Below are 22,399 nucleotides of genomic sequence, written 5' to 3'. Positions count from 1 at the left end.
TCTCAGTATTAGGGGAGTTGAAGGAAATATAGATAGAGGGCACAGGATGAGTTGAATATGAAAGGATATCTAAAAAGATGAAATAAATTTAAGGGGTGAGAGAGGAATATATTGAGAGAGGGAGAAAGGGAGAGATAGAGTGGGGTAAATTATCCCACGTAAAAGTGGCAAGAAAAAGCAGTTCTGTTGGAAGGGAAGAGGGGGCAGGTGAGGGGGGAATGAGTGAATCATACTCTCATCGGATCCAGCTTGAGGAGGGAATAATATACACACTTAATTGGGTATCTGACTCCCCAGGAAAGTAAGGGGAAGGGGATTAAAAAAGGGGGGATGAAGAAGGGAGGGCAGATAGGGCGAGTAGGTAATCAAAAGTAAACACCTTTGAAAAGGGACAGGGTTAAGAGAGAAAATTGAATAAAGGGGGACAGGATAGCATGGAAGGAAATATGGTTAGCCTTTCACAACATGAGCATTGTGGAAGTGTTTAACATAATGATACATGTGTGATCTATGTTGAATTGCTTGCCTTCCTAGGGAGGGTGGGTGGGAAGGGAAGAGGGGAGAGAATTTGGAACTCAAAGTTTTAAAAGAAGATGCTTTAAAAAATGTTAATTTTCTTTTGCATGCAGCTGGGAAACAAGATATATAGGGAAAGGGGCATAGAAATCTATCCTGCCCTGCAAGAAAGTAAGGGGAAAGGGGATGGGGGGAAGTGGGGTGAAAGAGGGAAGGGCTGACTGGGGAACGAGGCAATAAGAATACATGCCATCTTGGAATGGCGGGGAGGGTACAAATGGGGAGAAAATTTGTAACTCAAAATCTTGTGGAAATCAATGCTGAAAACTAAAATATTAAATAAAAAAATAATTGGAGTTATCCAAAAGTGGGCTGCCTGGGGAGATAGTGAATTTCCTTTCATTGGAGGTCTTCTGGCAGAGGATGGATGACCACTTGACTATAGTGGAGATTCCTTTTGGGTAATAAGTTGGATTAAAAAGCTCTCTTTACTAAAATTCTGTGATTCTATGACTCCGGGCCTTGCCTGTTTTCATATCCCAGCAACAGGGAATCTCTTCTGTTCAGGGTCAGCCAGCCTTTATAATGCATCTATTATATTTCCTGAAGAATGACTCTGAGACATTGTCCACTATTGCTGCCCTAAGGCCAGGAGGACTTAGCACTTCCTTATTGGGACATTTCCTCTGGCTCATTTCCTAACCCTCTAATTCTGGTTGATGGCCCTGTATATTTGTACTGATCCTTGTAGAAGGTAGCTAGTTTTCATGAAATCAGGCTGACTTCTGCTTTCCTGTCCTAGTTTAAAGTGACTCCAGTGTGATTAACATAAAAAAGATCATTCTTTTAGGGGAACATAGAAGCACTTTGGTCCAAACCTTTAAACAGGCACAGTTGTTTGAGTTGTCTTGGAGAGCACATTCACATGTATTTTGCAGGCAACTGTTCCAAAAGCAAGACGACTTTCTTACTTTCCAAGTGTCTCCTAAACATCTGTGTTAGATTATTTTCCAGCAAAGTCATTTGCATTTCTCTCAGATGAATCACATTTGTTATTTTCTGCTCATGTTTCTCACCTCTCGAGACTCTTTTGTATTAGTTCTGAAACCCATTACTGATATTCACACCACCTCTCAATTTAGAACCATCAGCCGATTTCATCTGCAGGACTTCTTACAGACCATTAAACAAAGTAATGAGACCAGGCCTAACACTAGACCTAAGCTACATTTGTGTTATCCACTTCTCCCTCAAATAGAGGAAAATGCACAGAGAAGCACCATTTCCTCAATGAGGGACCTATTGAAAAATTCTAGAGTGCTCTAGTTTTCAAGGCAGAATAAGTTGAAGAAGTGCTTTAATTAGTGGCGTTTTAGAACCCCAGAGATTTGCTAGTGCTGGCTAGGGCTACGGGTCTGAAATCCCAGAACAGAGCCTGGCGTTTGTACCTGCAGTGTACGTGAATTAGAAGTGCACCCTTTTCACTGGGGTTTGTCATCACAGCATCCTTTTCTGTTTGGGGGTATCTCTCAGTAGGGTCATGACGGACATCTATTCTCCCGCAAAGGAAATCCATGCCATCAGTGCACAGCTGAGATTTGTGGAGGGTAGGGGTGTGAGGCCAAGATGGTTGAAGAGTGCCTCTGACAACGGAAATTTTGAGTGTTCAGTTGAAGGAGTGAGATTCACAGGAGCCCCCACACCTCCCAGACTTCACTGGGCCAGTAAGTGGACGACCTGGGTCTCCCCCGCCCCTTTTCAGGGCAACACTAAGATCCTGGACAGAAGAGCCACGAAGGCAGCTAAAGTCTGCAATCGCAAGACGTGCAACCATTTCCAAGCAGCGCTCCCACGGAGCCCAGGGCGTGGGTGTCTGTGCGTGCGTGGGTATGCATGCCTGAGTGGGTGGCTATGAGTTTGAGAACAGAACAGAACCGTCCCCTGCATCTGCATGGGCAGGTTCAGCACTCTAGAGCTGGAGGGGAAGGTAAGTGTGGAGGTGGGTGGGTCGCTGCAAGTGGTGTTCCCTTATTGGCTGGCTGCCGGACTCCCCCTCTAGGAAGGCTGAGTGAGGCTAAGCGGGTGGGGAAGCCCCCGAGTGCTGGTGCAGCTGGTCCTATTTTGGCTCCGCGAGGCTCTAGTCCCCGATTCCACGCCGGGGACATTGTTTCCGCCGCTGCGTTCCGTTCCCCCGGACCTGGAGCAGAAGGGAAGAGCGGCAGCTGCCGGAGCAGCGGCCGGGGCGGGAGGAGGAAGCAGTGGGGGAGGAGGTGGAGGCGAGGGATTCTCGCTCTCTCCCTTTTTCTCTCTGTCCCTCCTTCTCCCCCTCCCCACCCTCTTTTCCCTCTAGTCTCTGCGCTAGCCGAGCCTATGGTTGGCTTCCGAAAGCCACTCCGGAGAATTCCGGAGACTTCCCCCGCACCCGCAGAGTTTGGGGGTAAGTGTTTCCTGGTCCCCCCGCCCTCCCCCCACTGGGCTGTTTGTTTTGCTTTGGTTGCTCGGCTTGCTTGATTCTCCCGGGCAGCGCCTCCGGGGAATGTGGGAAGGCCCAGGCTTCTGGGAAACTCGGCTGCTGAAAGTGGGGTCGGGTTGGGGATGGTGGAGAAAATGCTTCCTCTACCTAGCCGCCCTCCTGTACGAGATCTACCCTCTTCCACCTCCTTCTCCTCCTGGGTCCTGGCTTGTCGGATGGCGCTGTGTCGGAAACAGGTGGATCGGGGGCGGGGGCGTGCCGAGGTGCCCGGGGGCTCGGACTGGACTCCCCTGCGGACCCTAAGCTCCCCGAGGGAGGCGGGTGGCGTTAGATCGCCTCTGCTCTCCTCTACTGCCTCGGTGCGGTGTGTGCGTGCTTGCGGGGCTGTATTGTGTCAGTGCGATGGATGTGACTCGCGAGCCAGCCCAGGCTGCCTCTCCTGCTGGCAGCTGCACGTCCTAGTTGACCCGGTAACGGAGGGGAAGGCATTGTGGAATGTGCCGCCGCTGGAAATTGCCTTCCGCGGATCTAGGTTAAATGGTATTGCAGGGGAAGGAAGGTATACGGGGGGAGGGGTCAGAAGGTGACCGCCTTAGCAGAAACTCGGCTGGAAACAGCACCTTCCTTAGCTGCTTTTGCCTCCGAAACATTTTCCTTCTTTGAGGAGGCGCATTCCGCCCCCTGGTCCGGGTACGTTTCATTCTTAGACTGAGAATGGAGGAGACTGGTGCGTGTGCGTGTGTGTGGAGAGAAAGGAAAGGAGGAAGCTTGGCTGGGTCCTGTTCTGTCTGTGAGCTGATCTGGGAAAATAAAACACATTTTAAACGTGAACAACCGTCATTTAGATTCTGTGTGTACATAGCCACACACATGGCAGGGATAGGCTCGGGACCAGATGTAAGTCCTTTTCTCCCCCCAACAGTCAGGGCTTAACAAAGGCGGTTTCTCTCCCTAGATGCAAGGTGCAAATGTTGCCCCGAAACAGCATGCAAAGCATTATTGTGTGATTGTAAAGAGGCTAAGGGGACAATCTGTTTCTTTTATATATTTTTTAAAGGCTGGAAGAATAATGCATGAGGTGTCCACGGAGGCTTCGAAGATATGGTGATGGTTTGGGAAGTGGAGCTGAAGTCGGTGGGTCTTTGGTGAGAACTGACAGCTTATCATGACGGTGTTCAGGCAGGAGAACCTGGATGACTACTATGACACGGGGGAGGAGCTTGGCAGGTACAGTAGGCTCTGGGACTCCTGTTTTCTCTGTTGTGGGTTCGATGAGTAATACTGGGGGCCTTGGGGTTGGGAATGTGTGAGGCAGGCTAATGTAAGCTGGAGTACAATACACACCCTAGCTGAGGTTTCTCTAACAGCAGCTCTTCCCCTGTCCCTTCTAAAAAGGGGAGTTGTTAGAAAAGAGATTTACCAGTCCCAAAAAGGGTGATTGGATTTAGAGATAAGTGGCCCAGTCTGCAGGAGACTGTCTAGTACAAGGTCACTCAGAAATTCATTGTTACATTTTGATGCAAAGTGTATTGACCAGTCCAGGACAAGTGCCCATCTAATTCCCAGTTTTAACATTCTGTCATGTTCTGCCCATCTGCGACAGTAGGAAAGAGTCTCGGATTATAATTGCAAGTGGAGAAAGCTATTATGTATGATTTAAACAGATTGCTATCAAATAATAGAGTGACTAACAAATAACAAGTTAGTATTAAATAATTCTAATTAGTTGGACTTTAAAACATTTAATTTGATCCAGAGCTTGGACTTTGTGATTACAAGAGCTGTGATTCTCAATGTAAAAAATTTTTCTGGTTCAGTTTGAAGCATTTAGGCATTTGTGTACTGGTATTTTCTTGAAGTTGTTAAATCATCTGCATAGTAATGATGGATGCAAACATCTGTTGATGGAGTTCTTTGATTTTTAACTTCTTCAAAGTAATTTGAAAATCTGGTTGTTGTGGTGTTTTCATTTGGCTAATTTGCACTGCCATGTTTCAGGAAATCCAATAAAAAGCCCAATATCTTATATTTTCCCTCATAGCAGTTTGGATTTTGATTCCTGGGGCTGTGATTCTAAATGTAAAATCTCCCTGGTTCAGTTTTTAAAGTGAATTTATTTATAGGTGTTTGCGTATGGTTATTTTTCTTTAAGTTGTCTAATCACCAATCTTATAAGGGCCATAGGCCTTTGGTAGATTTTTCCTTCACCTGGGTAAAATAGGTAACCTTTATATATTGCTCAAAGTTTATGAAGGCTTGTACATATGTTATCTCATCTGGTCTTCACAGCTACCCTAGAGGTAGGTGCTATTTATTATCCTCATTTTACAGGTGAGGACACTGAAGCACAGCAAGGTTAAATGACTTACCCAGGATCACGTAGGCAATAGTGTCTGAGGCTGGATTTGAACTCAGGTCTTCCTAACTCCAACTCTGGCCCACTGCATTATCTGTTGCTATCATTCATTTCACAGAAAACCTCTTTCACCCTTTAAAATGAAGTTAGAAGAAGGTGCCAGTGGTGTATGTGCTATGAGTAAAGTAGATGGAAGGAACCTTAAACCAAAAAAACCTTATGTTTGTAGTCATATATTTATTCATACACAACACTTGTCACCCAGAGTGAGTTTCCTTTATCTTCTACAAGAGAATCGTAACCACACCTAGTCTAGACTACTTGAACTTAACTTCCCAAATTCACCTTTTTGATTAAAAAAAGAAAAATTAAAACAGTCCATAACCTTCTATGCCTGCATGATCTGGAAATAATATAAAATCTTGTAGCAATACAACGTGGCAAACATTTATTAAGACATTCCTATGTATTTCTGAGAGCATGTTGTTAAAGGTCATAAAACCTAGTGACCTAGGTATTGCTATAGATTTAGACACAGGAAATCTATTTCAATAACTTTTTGTGGATACATTTATCAGTATTCTGTTCTGTGGGGCTGAAGTATGCATGTATGGTGTTTTAGGGATATGTGGTCAAAATATTTGGTTTGGCTTAAATAAAGTCATTTGATTCCTGTGGTTTTGCAGCAAGACTTGTGGTATGTTGGAGTGGTCCCTTGGGACTAGGAGGCGGTGAAAAAATGTGGCATTAGCTCATTTTGGGCAGAATGGACTAATTTGTAGGGACTTCTTTATTTGAAAGGTATGGTTTAAAAGCAGTTGAAAGCACAATTCACTAAAGATAAGTCTACTTCCATGTTCTTTCTGAAACTTGAATTTCCTGGAGACCTTTTGGTCATTTTTTGAAGAAGTAAAAAATGAGGCCCACCTGTTAGGGAAGTATATGCTTATGGAGTTTTTTCTCATTTCTATCATGCAGTCATTTGTACTTCAGCTTAACTCTGGAGGGTTTTTTTTTTTGGCATGTCTGCTGTGTGGGGCAAGTGTGGCTCAAAAGAATTTTAATGCAATCATTATATTTTCCTGAGTAAAGTGGATGAATCTGTTAATTTATATGTATTGAATAGAATTCTGGGCTTGGAGTCAGGAAGATCTGGATTCAAAACCTGCCTATGTTACTAGCGTCACTGAGGCAAGTAATTTAATCTCACCTTTGAAATGGAGTTAATAACTCTAGTACCCATCTCACAGAGTTGTTGTGGGGTTCTAGTGACATCTTAGGAAAACATGCTTTGTTAACTTTACAATTCTATATGAATGCCAGTTAATAATAAAATGGTGACTGAAGTAGGGGGTTTAGAAAGCTATACATTGCATCTGTTTTGTATTGGTTTGGAATTTTAGCTATAGACTAGCCTGGAGGTAAAGTGATGGGCCAGATGACTTCTGATGGCTCTTTCAAACCCTGTAATTTTTTATGTCTGCACTGCAAATAGCTACTTGCCTGAAGCAAGAAAAGATTTATTCTAAATGAGTAAGAAAGCATATTGGTTTCATAATTGTGTGCTTCAGTGGAAGGTAGAAAGACATAGGAGTTGGAGGGAAAGGAGGAAAGGTAGAGCAGTAGGAAAAAAAATTACAGGTATTAGTGATTGCTTCTGTCGGCAAGCCTGTTTTAAGGAGCGTCTTATCAGTTGCTTGTTCATAATCTAAATGTGAGTGTGTAGCTACAGTAAAGTCATGTGAATAATAATTTGCCTTCAAAATGCTTTCCCTTCCTTCAGCTTACCAGTCCTGTGAGGCTATTCTTTTACTCATAAATCCACTTTAGTCTATGGTGATTTCTACATGTGGCTATGAAGTATTGTTTTTGTATTATTTAATTCTTGTATTGATCAATTTTATATGTGTTCTTCTACCAAGAAGATAAATAGTTTAGGGATAAAACCTGTTTTTTTAAAGGCTAAAGGCTAAGCGTTTTAGGTATAAAACCTGGTTTTTTGGTTTTTTTTTGGAAGACTAAAGGCTAAGCCAACGTAACAAGCCCTGGAAGATAACTACTACATTGAAAAGACTTTGAGTATTGTCGTTCAGTTGTTTTCAGACATATCTCCTTGTGACCCAGTTTGGGGTTTGCCCCAGTTTGGGGCAGAGATACTGGAGTGGCTTGGCATTTCCTTCTCCAGCTCATTTTACAGATGAGGACACTGAGGCAGACTGGGGTAAGTGACTTGCCCAGCATCACACAGTTAGGAAGTGTCTGAGGCAGGATTTGATCTCAGGAAGATGAGTCTGACTCCAGGCTCAGCACTCTTATCTACTACGCCACCTAGCTGCCCATTAACCAAAGCTCTGAAAGATATTACTACCTTGAAAAGACTGAGTGTGGACTCAGTGACAAATGTGCTGTCTCTGAAAGAACCTTCCTAATTAAGTCAGCAGGTTGGCTGACCACCAGGTAATGGATTTCTTTGATTATAGTAATTCGTGTGTAGTCTGCAACGCCATAGAGAACTTCTCATCTACATCAGTGGAGGATGTTCCCCTTCCCCAATAGAACTGTGAATCCTTGAAGTGTTCACTGAAGTAAATCTGTATCCTTTTTCTCTTCAGAGAGATATAAATTCTTCCAAAATTATATGTTGTCGTTTGCAGCCTCCGTTCTGTGCATTGTACATAATTCTCAGTCAGCAGATGAATGGATGGACAAACATTGGTGGATCCTATAGTGCCTTACCTTTAGAAAACTCTTAGAATCCCCTCTTCCGAAAACTTTAGAGATAGGTGGTTTTAATGATAATAATGAACTTAGAGAAGCAATTATCACACCATTACTTCTTTTCTAAACTAATTTTGCTTTTGGAGGTTATATGGTTAGACTAATGAAAATTTAAAAAGACCATTTTTTAAGCAAAAGAAACTAAGTTTATTGACAAAAAATTTATATTAGTGAGATACAAAACTGAAGCTAATAACTCAAGTTTAAAATCTTAGTTTGACATAAATTTTATAAGCATTTGAAATAAGTGATAGTCACTTATAGATGGCACAGTAGATGGAATGCTGGGCCTGTGGAGTCAGGAAGACCCGAGTTCAAATTTTGCCTCAGACACTTACTAGCTGTGTGAACCTAGGGAAATCACTTAACCTCTGTCTGCTTGTTTCCTCCTCTGTAAAATGGGAATAAAAATAGCAACTTCATCCTGCTGGGGTGGTTATGAGGCAAAGGAGATAATATTTGCAAAGCGCTTTGCAAATTTTAAAGCAGTATATAATAAACATTTAAAGCACCATGTAAATAAGCAGCAGCAGCATTAGTAGTAATAAAGTGTCAGGGACTAAGTAACATTCTTCAGTTGGTTTTAAATCCTATTTCTGATGTTAGCTGTTTGACCTTGAGCAAGTCACTTAAACTTTCTGAGCCTCAGCTTCTTCATCTGTAACTTGGGGATAATGACAGTCCTAATCTCACAGTGTTGTTTTGAGGATCAGAGGAAATAATGTTTTAAAACACTTTGAAAATCTTAGCATTTTAATGCTCATTTAACAGGATCTTAGATTTACAGCTGACAGGGACCTCAGAAGTAATGAATTCTACCTCTCTCCTTTTACAGAAAAGAAAACTGAGGCCTTCAGAGGTGTCACAGTCATGAGTGGAAGAGAGTAGATTTGAACCCAGAGCCTCTGGTTCTTTCCGTTTTATACGTTGCCCCAAATGTACACTATTACCTGTATCAGGTGTGTGTGAGAAGAGTGTTCAAAGAGATTCAGCTCAAATTTATAGTCTCATCTAGGCAAATACCATTTCAATTACTTTTAAATGCTGCCTGTACTATATAGCACTTTAGTAATAGTTTTCAGGTATGTGAAGGGATAATATAAGGCTATCAATGAATAGCAGTTTTTCTTGTCCACTTGATAACCAGATGGGAAGGAATGGGCTTGAACTGTATTGGAGGAGAGGTTGTGGATCATTGAAAAGTATTTATTAAGCACCCACATGCCTTTAGGCTCCTCAGGGTGCTGAATAGTCTGTTCATTAGGTACTATCTCTCCCTTGTAGGAAATTAAAATCTGATGCATCATTGGGTACACATGTTAAGAGGTAGAGGGATAAGTAGTGCAAAAACATTGCACAAATACTTATATTCAATAAGTAAATAATTATTTACATTTGGAAAAAAAATTTCTCTCACATGTTGATCTCATGCACGTTAGCCTTGTCTTCTCAATTGTATTGTTAGCGCCTTTATGCTTATGCAATAATAATAATATATAACATGCTCTCTAAATTCCACAATCACTGAATGTCAAAATGGGAAAGGACCTCAGAGACTATCCGGTGAGACTGCTGTAACAGTAATCCCCCTGTATAACAGTGTTGTCAAATGGTCTTTGGTGAAGGGGAACCCATGAGCTCCTGCGGCAGCCCACTCCATTTTTGGATAACTCTAATTGTTAGGAAGTGTTTCCTTCTGGTGAGCAAAATTTTCTCTTGGACTTCCATTGATTACTCTTGGATGTGTTCTGATGTTCAGCAGAACAAATCTAATCTTTCTTCAATATGGGTTTTTTAAATATTTGAAGAAAGTTATTATTTGACTTTTACCCCCAACACCCTATCCCAAGGTTGTCATGAGGATTAATTTTGTTGTTCAGTCATTTCAGACATGTCTGACTCTTTGTGACCCCATTCGGGGTTTTCTTGGTAGAGATACTGGAATGGTCTGCTGCTTCCTTCTCCAGCTCGTTTTACTGATGAGGATACTGAGGCAAACAGGGTTAAGTGACTTGCCCAGGGCAACATAGCTAGTAAGTGTCCGAGACTGGATTTGAACTCAGGTCTTCCTAACTCTAGGCTAGGTGCCTAAATGAGATGATAATAATTCTCAAGCACTTGGCACAGTGTCTGGCAACTAGTATGTGCCATATAAGTGTTTATCCTCCTCCTCCTCCTCACCATCATTCCCCACCCTCACTTCTAATCTTCTTTTCTCATATTCCTTCAACCAGTCCTCACTATCCTGCTCACTGCTCTCTTTGAAGCCTGTCAATAATTCCTGATTATTATTTCTCCTATAATTCCATGTTTTATACTTGTTAATTAAATGATGGTAGGAATAATACAAAAGCTGGGGATTCCACATTCCTCATGTGGAGCAGTTCAATTCAGAAAATGCTTATGAAGCTCCTCCAATGGCTTTCACAGTTATTGGCTTGCATGCCTCAGGTGAAAATGTGGGTTTGCTAAGACTGGATGAGAGCTCAGTTTGTTTATTCCTGTTAATATAAAAATGAATAAAAGCACATCCTATCGATAAGGAGTCAGTACGTTATCTTTGTACATTAATTCCGATTCTATCTTTTTGTACTTCTTGACCTGAATGTCTTGTTATTTGTCAAAAAACTCAACCTGCCTGAAATAGAGCTCATTATCTTTTCCTCAGACCCTCCCTTCATCTGAACTTCTCTGTTAATGTTCAGGGCACAAACATTTTCCATGTTGTTTGGTTTCAGTTGTGTCATGATCCTGTTTGGCATTTTCTGGCAAAGATACTGGAGTGATTTGCCATTCCTTCTCCATCTCATTCCCTCAACATTTTCTATGTTACCCAGACTCCAAGCCTCAGTGTCATCTTCAACTCACTCCCAGTTGTTCCACATATCCAAGTTGTTGCCAAATCCCTTTGTTTTCTACCATCACAATATCTTTCTCGTGTGTGTGTGTGTGTGTGTGTGTGTCCTTCACACAATCACTTCCCTAGGTCAGGACCTCATCAACCTTTGCTTATATTATTGCAACAGCCTTCTCATTGGTTTCCCTGTCTCTAGTGTCTCTCTACTCCAGTCCACCCTCCATTCAGATGCCAAAATGATTTTCCAAAATCATAGGTCTACTTACGTCAGCTCACTATTCAGAAAGCTTTGGTGTCTCCCTGTTAGCCGTAGGTAAAACATAAAGGCCTCATCACTACTTGTCACCTTACTAACCTTCTAGTTGTCTTATACTTTATTCTCCTTCACATACTGGGCGATACAGCTATGCTGTTCCATATAACTCTTCTGTCTCTCATTCTCTATTCCCAATCTCTGCTTTTTAGCTTCCTTGACTTCCTTAAAAACTCAGCTCAGATCCTATCTTCTATAGGAGGCTTTTCCCAGTCCTCCCCACCTGCCAGTACTTTCCACTATGAGATTACCTTCAATCAATCTTGTATATACCTAGTTATTTACATGTTATCGCTGCCATTTTTTTAAACCTTTACATCCCCAGCTCTTAGCACATGCCTGTGAATATACATAATACACAAACTAAGTGTTTAATAAATGCTAGCCAACTGACTTTAATAAAAAGGGAGCTTCTTGAAGGCAGACGGTCATTTTTGCTTTTCTTTGTATCCCTCAGCTTAGCATAGCACCTGGAACATAGCAGGTACTTCATAAATGCCTCTTGATTCACTTGATGACTGAATTTTAGAACTTAAGACTTGGAAAGGATTTTAGAGATGGTCCAATCCATTTATTTTATGAGTGAGTAACCTCAGGACCAGAGAGGTGAAGGAACTCGTCTAAAGTAACACAACTAAGTATGTCACACCACTAGGTAATGTAAGCAAAACCAAAACCTAAAGCCTTTTGTTTTCCAGCATTAGGCTCTTTTCTATTGTACTACTAAAAAAAATTATTTACATACATACATATACATATACATATACATATATATATATATATATATATTTAGTTTTTAAAGCGCACCTCCCTGCTTTTTCATAATTCTGTGATTTTTATCTTCAGTCAAAAGCCGAAAGAAGATTGATCTTTCACCTAATGCAGCCACTGATTGTCCCTGCTATGATAGGTATTGTGGGGAATAAATAGTAACCAGCGTACCTGCAGCTTTTAATTTTCATGCCTGTTGAAAGTAGTGTGACTTGGCATTTTAAGCAGACTATTTCACAAATCCTTTACTACAGTTTTGCCCTTCTCCCCCTTTTCCCAAAGGGCTTGTTTCCTTCAGTTATAAATGGTATTAGTATGCAGTATGCATCACTTGATCTGACTCCTCAAGTTAATATTTTAACTTAAAATAAAAGCATACCTTTTGTAATTATTTAACCTTTTAGTACCAATAATCAGTTAGTCTTAAAATCCGTAATTAGAAATGGTCTCTGCCCAGCCGGCCTCCCTTCTAAATAGTTAACAGTTCTCATTTTATTCTATTACAGAGACACCAGGAAACATCTTCTTAGGATTCATATGAATTTGTTTTTTTCTTTTAAGTGGAGACCAATATCTAACTTTGCTTTGTAATGCAGTGGTGAATCATCAAAATAAGATTCAACAGATTTCTTCCCTCATAAAAGTAGAGTGGGAGTGAATTTTACTACATATCCTTTTAAGTTCTTGAATTCCATTTATCACTTTATTAAAAGTCTTACTTCTAGAATCTTAGAGATGGTCAAGATCTCAGAGGCCATCTCATGCAAACCATACCTCAACCAAAGTCTTCTTTATGGCATACCTTGCAAGGAATTACTTGTAGCCTTTTCTTGAGACCTCAGAGAAGGGGAAATCCATAGGTAACTGAAGAAATCTTAACACTAGGGGGACTTAAGAGTGTCAGTTGATGCAACAGTTGGCTTGGTCTTTTGAGGCATTTTTAAAATTCTGGTCTTTCCATTCTTATCAATCATCTATAGCAACGGCTATGGATGTGATTGTGGGGAATGAATAGGAAACAACGTATTTGCAGCTTCTCACTTTCACGTCAGTTGTGTGGTAGATGCAATGTCTACTGGGGCTGCTGTCTAGGACACTGTTATACTTTTTTTTTTTGGCAGGGCAATTGGGGTTAAGTGACTTGCCTAAGGTCACACAGCTAGTACATGTGTCAAGTGTCTGAGGTCCTATTTGAACTCAGGTCCTCCTGACTTCAGGGCCAGCTCTCTACTCACTGCACCACCTAGCTGCCCCGATACATTTTTTTTTTTTTGGTAAAAGTTAAATGATTGATGAATTTCTGATTTTGTTCCAGTCCTAAGCCTGGAAAACCAGGCCAAGTAGAGACAGACCTGATAACTAACCAGCGCTTCCTAAACCATGGGTCCAAGTCTTGATCCACAGGTTAAGAAGAGCTGAAGGGGTCATGAGTGGAAAAAGTTTAAGAAGCCCTGAACTAGACAATTCTATTTTTTAATAGCTAATTGTTAGTAAAATCTTCCTTATATCAAGGTTAAATCTGCCTTTCTACAATTTCCACCCATTGCTCTTAGTCGTGACCTCTGGGGCTAAACAGACTAAATCTAATTGCTCTTCCACTTGACAGCTCTTCACAAAACTGAAGCCCGGTATAATATCCCTTCTGGGTTTTCTCCCACTCTAGTTCCTTTAACTTGTCCTCATAGAATAAAAACTAGAAGCCCTGAACCATGATGATCGTTCTCTATTGAATTCTCTTCAGCTTATTAGTATCATTCCTAAAATGGCATGTCCACAATTGAGCACAGTACTCCAGATGTGATCTAACAAGGTTATAGTATAGTGGGACTGTTGCCTGAATGTTATACATCTCTTGATTTGCCTAATATTGAATTAGCTTACTTGGTTGCCATATCATTGCATCACATTGACCCATAACATGTTTTTCGGATGTAGTGCTGAATAGCCACACCTTCCCTATCTGCTACTTGAGAATCTAATTTAAGAAAAAACACATACGAGACTCTATATTTATCCTTATTAAATTGTTCTAATTATATTTGAGCCAGTAGTCTGGACTATGGGTATATTTCTGAATCCTGGCTCTATCATCCAGTGCATGAGCTATCCCTCTAAACTTTGCGTCATCTGCGGATTTCATAAGCAGCACAATCGAGGTCTTTCGCCAGGTCGTTGATAAGAATACTAAAGGGCACAGGGAGAAGCACAGAGTCCTGCAGCACTCACCTAGAGACTTCCTTTCAAGTTAATATCCAACCATTAATAGCTACTCTCTGGATGTGACCAGTTAGGCTAATTCTGAATCCACTCAGCTATGCAGTCATTGAGACACATCTGTGTGTCTTCAGTAGCATTCTCCTGATCTACCAGTAGAGGAAAGCTGTCAACAAAGAAGGTTGGTTTGACATGACTTATCCGTGATAAAGCTGTGCTGGTTCTCAGTGATCAGGCTTCCTTTTTTAGATGTCTGCTAACTCTTAATAACATGTGCCAGGAGCTGAATTCAACCTCATAGGTTTAGGGTGTGTACATTCCATTTTTTCCCCTTTTCTGAAAATCAGGGCAGCGTTTTCCTTTCTCTTGTCTAGCAGTGTCTCTCCATTTCTCCATGATCTTTCAGAGATCAATGACAGTGGCTCAGCACTCACATATGCCAGTTGTTTCAATTCCTTATGTTGTATATACTTCATCTAGGCCAGTCAGTCAAGTAGATTTTTTTTTTTAATTAGGAGAGAATCTGAACCTGCTCGTTGTTGTTCTGACTCTTTGTGACTTCATGCACCATACCGTCCATGGGGTTTTCTTGGCAAAGGTAGTGGAGTGTTTTAACATTTCCCGCTCCAATGGATTAAGGCAAACAGAGTTTAAGTGACTTGTCCAGGGTCACATGGCTAGTAAGTGTCTGAGGTTGCATTTGAACTCAGGTCTTCCTGACTCCAGGCCCAGCACTTTATCCACTGAACCATGTAACTGCCTCAACTAGAATTTATTAAGTGTTGATTTTGTAACAGTCGATGTGCTAAATACTACAGATGCAAAAAAGGGCAAAAAAACAAACAAAAACAATACCACATTCAATTCACTCAGTCTAACAGAGGAGACAAAATGCAAGCAAGAAATATCCAGAAGAAATTAGGTGTAATCTTAGAGGGAAGGCACTTACAATGAGGGACCAAGAATTGCTTCTTGGTAGGACTTTAAATGAGACTTGAAGGAAGCCAGGGAAGCTAGGAGGGAGAGCATTTCATACCAATGAAAATGCGTGGAATCGGATGGGCTACCTTGTTCAAGGAATAGCGAAGGACACCAATATCACTGGATCATAGAGTCCATGGAGGAGAATCAAATGTAAGAAGAAGAATGGAAAAATAGGAAGGGGCTAGGTTAAGAAGGATTTTGAAAGCCAAACAGAGGATTTAGTATTTGATCTTGGTGGTAATAGGGAATCACTAGAATTTATTGAATGGGGGAGGAGGGGAATGTGTGTATGATACAATCACTTAGATTCTAATCTAGGCCAGGTAATCTTGGATATTTAGTTCTGTAGGAGCCATTTTTTGTTTAGGCTTTTCTGGACTAAAGCTAGCAAAGTAAAAGTTGAGCAAACTTAATTTCACTCCATTCTTTGGTTAGCATAATCCTACACGCCATGAGCTTTAGCTCTATCCCTTTGTTCTTCCTTTTTTCTTCTAAAAACCACCCTGTCTATGTTTCTTATCATTAGCTTTCCTTACTCAAGAGAAAGTATGAATGAAAAGGTCAAATGCTGTAGAACTGTTAAGGACACTGAAAACTTTTAAAAGGCCTTGAGATGTAACAGTTTGGAGGTCATTTATGACCCTAGAACATATGATTTCATAGAATGGCAGCATCAAAATTAAGATTACCAGGGGCTGAGGGAGTAAATGGGTGGTGAGGAAGTAGAAGCAATTATAATAGCTCTATGATGCTGAGAGAGAGAGAGAATGAGACTGCGTTGTGGTTTTGGAGAATGGCAAGGTCAAAAGAAGAATTTCTTTAAGGAAAGGGAAGACCTGAGCATATTTTCTGGCAGTGATAAAGTAGATAATAGAGATAGATTGAAGGTGAGGGAGGGGGAATAATTCAAAGGGTTAACTCCTAGAGGAATGGGATGGAATGGGATCAGTGGAGGGTTAGTCTTCTGGAGGAGAAGGACCACAGTCATCCTCCAAGACTGTAGCAAATGAGGTGATGGTTGGTGAAGATTTTTAGGTGTGAAGACTTAGAAATGAGAGATTGTAATCAACAGAATGGCTTCTAAATAAAGTGGTAAGACCATCTGCTGAGGAGGTGAAAGGTGGAATTTGCTCCCTTCAGAAGAGAGAAAAGCGCTTGTTCTGAAATAATTTTTTACAATCATTTTTTTCCTGAGTAAAATAAATATGCAGGCTATACTCAAGTTATGCAGTTGTGGAAAATGGGTTTTTTATATTGGAAAACAATTGAATCTTAAACTTAATGTCTCATTTTCCAATCTAGTCAAAACCATGTAATGTATTCATGACTTGCACTTTTATAGGTTACATTCAATAATAGTTTTCAGGTTATAAATCATGCTCATGGTGTTTTAACTCAATTTCATTTTTATTCAGACATTAATGGGCATTTCTGTCTATATCATAGAATAGGAGAGGATTATATATGAAATTGCAGTTCTCTGTTTTCTATAGAGTTTTCTTTTAAAGTTTATAAGTAATTTTTAAAGTTGCCTTGGTTGTCTGTGATTCCTTCTGTTCTTTCCTCTTTTTTGGGGGGTGGGGGCAAGCATAACTACCTCTTTCCTTTCCCAACTCCCCTTCCAAAATGGAAAATAAAACAAAATCCCTGCAACCAAATTGCATAGTCAAACAAAACTTAGCATGTTATCCTTATCCTAAAATGTATAGCTCATTCTGCATCTTTAATCTACAAGCCCAGTGTCTGGAGATGGATAAAATGCTTCATCATTGGTACTCTGGAATTGTGGTTGGTCTTTGAATTAATCAGAATTCTTAAGTCTTCAATATTTGTTGTTATTGTATAAATTGTTTTCTTGGATCTTCTCACATAACTCTGAATCATTTCATACAAAACTTCCCAGATTTCTCTGAAGATTTCCCTTTCATATACCAAATTTATTCAGCTATTCTCCACCGGATGGGTACCTCCTTTGTTTCCAATTCTCTGATACCACAAAAAAGTATTATAAATATATTTTTTTTATATATGGCTCCTTTTCCCCTTTCTTTGATTTCTTTTGGGCATGGGCCTAGTGGTGGCTTGCTGGGTCACAATGGCAATAATTTACTAACTTTTGGAACAATTCCAAATTGCTTTGGAAAGACCAATTCACAGCTCTACCAGCAGTGCATTGACATGCCTGTTTTCCCATCACCCCTCCAATATTTGTCCTTTTATCATCATCTCCCCCCAATATGAAGGGTGTGAGGAGGCACTTCAGAGTTGGTGAATTTACATTTGATCGTAGTTTTTTCTTTAAAATGAGTAAATAAAGTCTTATTTCCCTTCTGCTTATTCACTGAGAAATGATGACATATCATGTAGGTATTAAATATACATATTGTATAGGTATTGAACTGTTTGTATGCACCATTTTCGTTCTGAGATTGATGACAAATTTTACCTAGTAGCTTTATTTGTATTAGAAGTTGTGGTGGAGTGCCAGGCATTTTGTTTATTTCTCTTGACATGAATGTATTCACATCAGTCCTCATTTGAATAATATGATGCTTGAACAAACTATATTCTGGGAACTGAAAAACTTTGTCTTTTAAATTGTTTTTTAAGAATCATCAGTTTAAACTCTTAGACTGAGATAAGACTATTTTATAATTTATTCATTTTACTTTAAATAATTTGTAGAGTCTGATATTCCTTTTAATAGTCTTCCTGTATCTTGCTGAAGCTATTGTATGCATTTGATTTACTTGTGATTCTAAAGCTAGGTTTTAAAGTATAATGTGCAGAGGTATGTAGAAAATGAAGTTTTATACCAAAAGTGTGAGTTTTTATTTTATTTATAACTAATTATCACATCATACTACTAAACAATTCTTTCTACAGTATAGCTCTTTGTTATTGCTCAGATTTTGTGTTCTTTCCAGTCTTCCTCCTTACTCCATGCTTATAACTAATTGGTTTCCTACATTTTCCATCTGCCTTCTGTGGTAAGATTGCCATATTGATAAGAAATAATAATAATGATTGTGATGATTATTATTATAAACCCTTTCTTTTATTCTTTTTGGAAATGACCTAATTTTTTACATGTGCTGTGATCTTGCTATCAGCATACTTCTTTGTAGTTGGGCAAATGATTATTTGAAGAGCGGTCAGAGAATTCGGTGGTAAAGAAGAATGAGAAGCTAGGTATGATGGCACAAGCCTATAATTCCAACTCTGGAGAAACTGAGGCTAGTGGATCTCTTGAGCTAAAGAGTTCTGGTCTGTAGTGGGATAAGTTTATTGAGTGTTCAAATTAGATATTAATTAATATGGTGAGCCTTCTGGGAATAGGAGTGGAGACTGGAGCATGGAGGGAGAAGCAACAATCAGCTCATGTGCTGATGAGAATGGGACACTCCCCAGAGTAACCTATACTTCTAGCCTGAGCAAGATAGGAAAAAAAGGAGAAAAGGAAAAGGCAGGTGGCTAAAAAGGGAGGAGGGTAGTTTCTAGAGTGTTGATACAGATTTATTACTTCATCTCCTATTCCAATCTGAGAAATGGTGCTATAGTATTTTCCGTTTATCCATTCTGTGGAAATTCAGTACCCTCCATTTTTTCCCCAATCAGCTGAGGGTGCCCTGGTAAACCAAAAGAGAGAGAAGAGAGAGAGAAGAAAAAAGCTTTTTTTTCACTTAATATTTTAATTTTTCCCCAATTAAATGTAAAAACAATTTTTAACATTCATTTTTAAAACTTTGAGTTCTGAATTCTCTACCTTCCTCTCTCTTCAACCCTGCCCCCCCCACCTGATACCATTGAGAAGGCAAGCAATTTGATAGGTTGTACATGTGTAGTCATGCAAAACATTTCCATAATAATCATGTTGTGAAAGAAAACACTGACTCCCCCCCCCGCAAAAAAAAACCCTCAAGAAAAATAAATTTTAAAAAAAGTATATTTCAGTCTGTATTCAGACACCATCGTTTCTTTCTCTGGAGAGGGATAGCATTAAAAAAAAAAAGCTTTTCTAATGGAGAAGAGCAAACCTTTAGGGTTTGTTTAATGGACTTAGAAGTTCCAAGCTGATTTCACTTTTCAAAAGGGCAAAGATGAACTGTGATTATATACATGTGGTGGGAAGATTAATATGTTTGTTAATAATGACTACGGAATTTTGAAATGTTTGATTATGTAAGATCCAAAGTCCAGATGTCCTTGGAAATTCTGTAAACTCAAAAAGTACTCAGCAGCTATTTCCTGAAACTGAAAACAAAACTAGCAAGTCATGAAACACCAGAGTCACAAGGGACCTATACTTTATTGGTCTCCTTTAAATTGGTATAATTAAAAGCATAGCCTGCTAGGTGTTTCCACTGTAAATGTGAGAAACTTCCATAAATTTAAACAATTCAGGAGGTGTACCTTTAGGTAGGGATCAGACTACAGGCTTTCTCAGACACTCTAACCACAAATAACCAGTCCATGGATTAGCGTTAGCAGTCAATGGAAACTTTTCAGGAACTGGTATCTCTAATTGCAGATAGTCAAAGACTTTATATGTTTCCCTAAATTTGTCATTGTTCTTCAGTTGTTTCAGTTGTGTCTGACTCTTTGTGACCCCATTTGGGGTTTTCTTGCTAACAATATTAGAATGGTTTGCCATTTCCTTCTCCAGCTCATTTTTACAGTGGAGGAAACTGAGGCAGACAATTAAGTGACTTACCCAGGATCTCACAGCTAGTAAGGGTCTAAGGCTGTATTTGCGCTCAGGTCTTCCTGACTCCAGGCCCTGCTCTCTATTCATTTCACCACCTAGCTTTCCATTTCCCTAAATGCTACACTTTAAAGACTATATTCTAAAGATGGCAGAACTGCCATACATCATAGGATTATAGACTTAGGTCTGGGAAGAGACCTTAGAGGTCATTAATTTCAACTGTCTTATTTTACAGATGAGTAAACTGAGGCTGAGAGAGATCAAACGACCAGATACTAGTCAGTCACATAACTATTAAGTGAAATAGCAAGAAATGTTGTGATTTTTGAAATATGAAAGTTATTTTGAGTAGCAATTAGTAATAAGTTGGAATTCTTGTCCAAAATTAATTTGAAGCTATGCTTATAAAATGTTGATATGGAATGTAATGCTCAACTTAAAAAAAAGTGTGTGTGTGTGTATGTGCGCGTGCGCACGCGCACACACACAGACACACACACACACTCACACACACACACACACACACACACACACACTGCAGTTACTTGTTTCTACTAAAACCATACCTTGGTGTCCCTGGATTCTCAAAGGTGATACCAACTGTGAATGGTAGTTCAGATACATCCTACCAAACTGGAAGGGTTCTTCTGAGTACGAGCTAAGCAACAAACTATATTTTTGTGTTGTTTGTCTGAGGGCTGACTTATCTATCCAGAATTCAGAAAAGTTGATCTGTGGAAGGTTAGAGGCTAGGTGATTTGAATTTTTTTTTAACTGTATCAATTCATGTTGAACATTAGACCATTTGCTAAGTCATTGGTGGAAAAAAAATATATATATATATCCCTAGCAACAAAGTTCATAAGTGGAAGACGTTTTGAAATGCTGTTATTCAGAGTTGATGAGGGAGACACCATCATCTTATTTTCTATCCTACTTTAGAAATTGTGTTAAGAGCTCCAAAAGATAGAGATGCAAGGGAATTAACTAAGACAAATGCAATATTTTCTAGTATGGAGTGGTGTAATAGAAGGGGAAAATAAAATATGAGCTTAAATTTATTTTTCCTTGATATTTATGAAGGCCATGAGAATATAGCAATGAAAAAGTGGGACAAAAAGTTTAGTATAAGTCATTTGGTTCTTCCAGGTTTGATTCCACCAGACAGCTAGATAGTACCATGGATAGAGTACTGGGTTTGGAGTCAAGAAAGCCTGAATTCAGATCCTGCCTCAGAAACTTATTGGATTTGTGACCATGGGCAAGGCATTTAAAATCTCTCAGCCTCAGTTTCCCTTATCTGTAAATTGGGGAAAATAATAGCACCTGCCTCATAGGGCTGTTGTGAGGATCATATGACATATAGGGCTTTTCAAATCTTAAAATATCATATCTAGCTCTTATTTATTGATCTGAAAAGGTATTGTATCATTTGTGATGAATAATATTAAGATAATTTCTTGTAGGCTTAATAATTTGAGATTCAATTAGGACTCTGTTTTTAAATTATTGAACACAGAAGAGAACTTGTACATATGCTTTTAATTTATGCTTGACCTGACCCAACCAGTAGCCTCACTGGTATGATCACCACTTTTGCTATACCTACACTCAGCCCTCCTACCTGAAGTTTTTTTTTTAAGTTTTATTGATGAGTCTTGTTTTTACATTATATACATTTACAGGTTACTCCCTAATAAAAAAAGAAAACCAATAATGCCATGATCTTCTATGAAAGTACATACATTTCATATCTGTGGCACTCTCCTCCAACAATTTTCCCTTTTTTTAAATGAAAAGAAATACATTTTTTCTCTCTCACCCCTCGCTATCTTGAAAAAATAAAGAAAAAAATCTATTTCTTTTAAAAATTTGCATAGCCAAATAAAACAAATTCTCCTGGGGGGCTATCTACAAAATTATTTGTCTTGTCCTGCATTCCAAACATATCATATCTGTCAGATCTCTTTAATGGATAGTACATTTCATCATCAGTCTCTTGTAATCATGAATGGTCATTGTATTGACCATAGTTCTTATGGCTTTCAAAGTTGTTTGTTACTCCTTTGTTGTTATATAAACCACTCTCCTTGTTCTGTTTATTTTCATCAGTTTGTAAAAGTCCTCAACATTGTTTATTTTTATAATATTGATGTTATAAATAGGTCTTCTGATTCTGCTTACTTCATTCTGTGTCAGTTCATGTAAGTCTTCCATATCTTTGTAAAATCATTGATTTTCTCATTTCTTATAGCACAGTAGTCCATCATATTCCTCTACCACAGTTTATTCAGCCATTACTTGTTTTTATTGTTCTCTCTCCTTTCCTTTCTTTTCCCTTTTCCCTTTTGTACTCTGCCATACCTAAACTGACACTGTTTTATAGATTATTCTAAAAATCAGCATTAATTAACTGTTTTGACATCTTG

The 22,399-nt window shown here is 39.4% G+C and overlaps 1 protein-coding gene across 2 annotated transcripts in view; it reads left to right on the top strand.

The window, feature by feature from the left end:
* Nucleotides 1-2,818: 2,818 nt before the first annotated feature.
* The window catches only part of DAPK1 (death associated protein kinase 1), a 244,453-nt gene continuing 224,872 nt past the window's right edge, over nucleotides 2,819-22,399 (top strand). Inside the window, exons 1-2 of one of the 2 annotated variants that reach the window (XM_036738594.1) lie at nucleotides 2,819-2,953; nucleotides 4,047-4,216. In XM_036738594.1, the coding sequence (XP_036594489.1) occupies nucleotides 4,155-4,216 (62 nt within the window). In that variant the 5' untranslated portion in view covers nucleotides 2,819-2,953; nucleotides 4,047-4,154. Of the gene's footprint in view, nucleotides 2,954-3,374; nucleotides 3,460-4,046; nucleotides 4,217-22,399 lie in introns of those variants that run through there. The other variant, XM_036738603.1, reaches the window with a different exon arrangement.

This window comes from Trichosurus vulpecula, chromosome 1, assembly GCF_011100635.1.
Source record: "Trichosurus vulpecula isolate mTriVul1 chromosome 1, mTriVul1.pri, whole genome shotgun sequence".
NCBI lineage: Eukaryota > Metazoa > Chordata > Mammalia > Diprotodontia > Phalangeridae > Trichosurus > Trichosurus vulpecula.
Note: the sequence above shows the minus strand (reverse complement) of the source record. Positions and strands in the feature narration are given on the sequence as shown.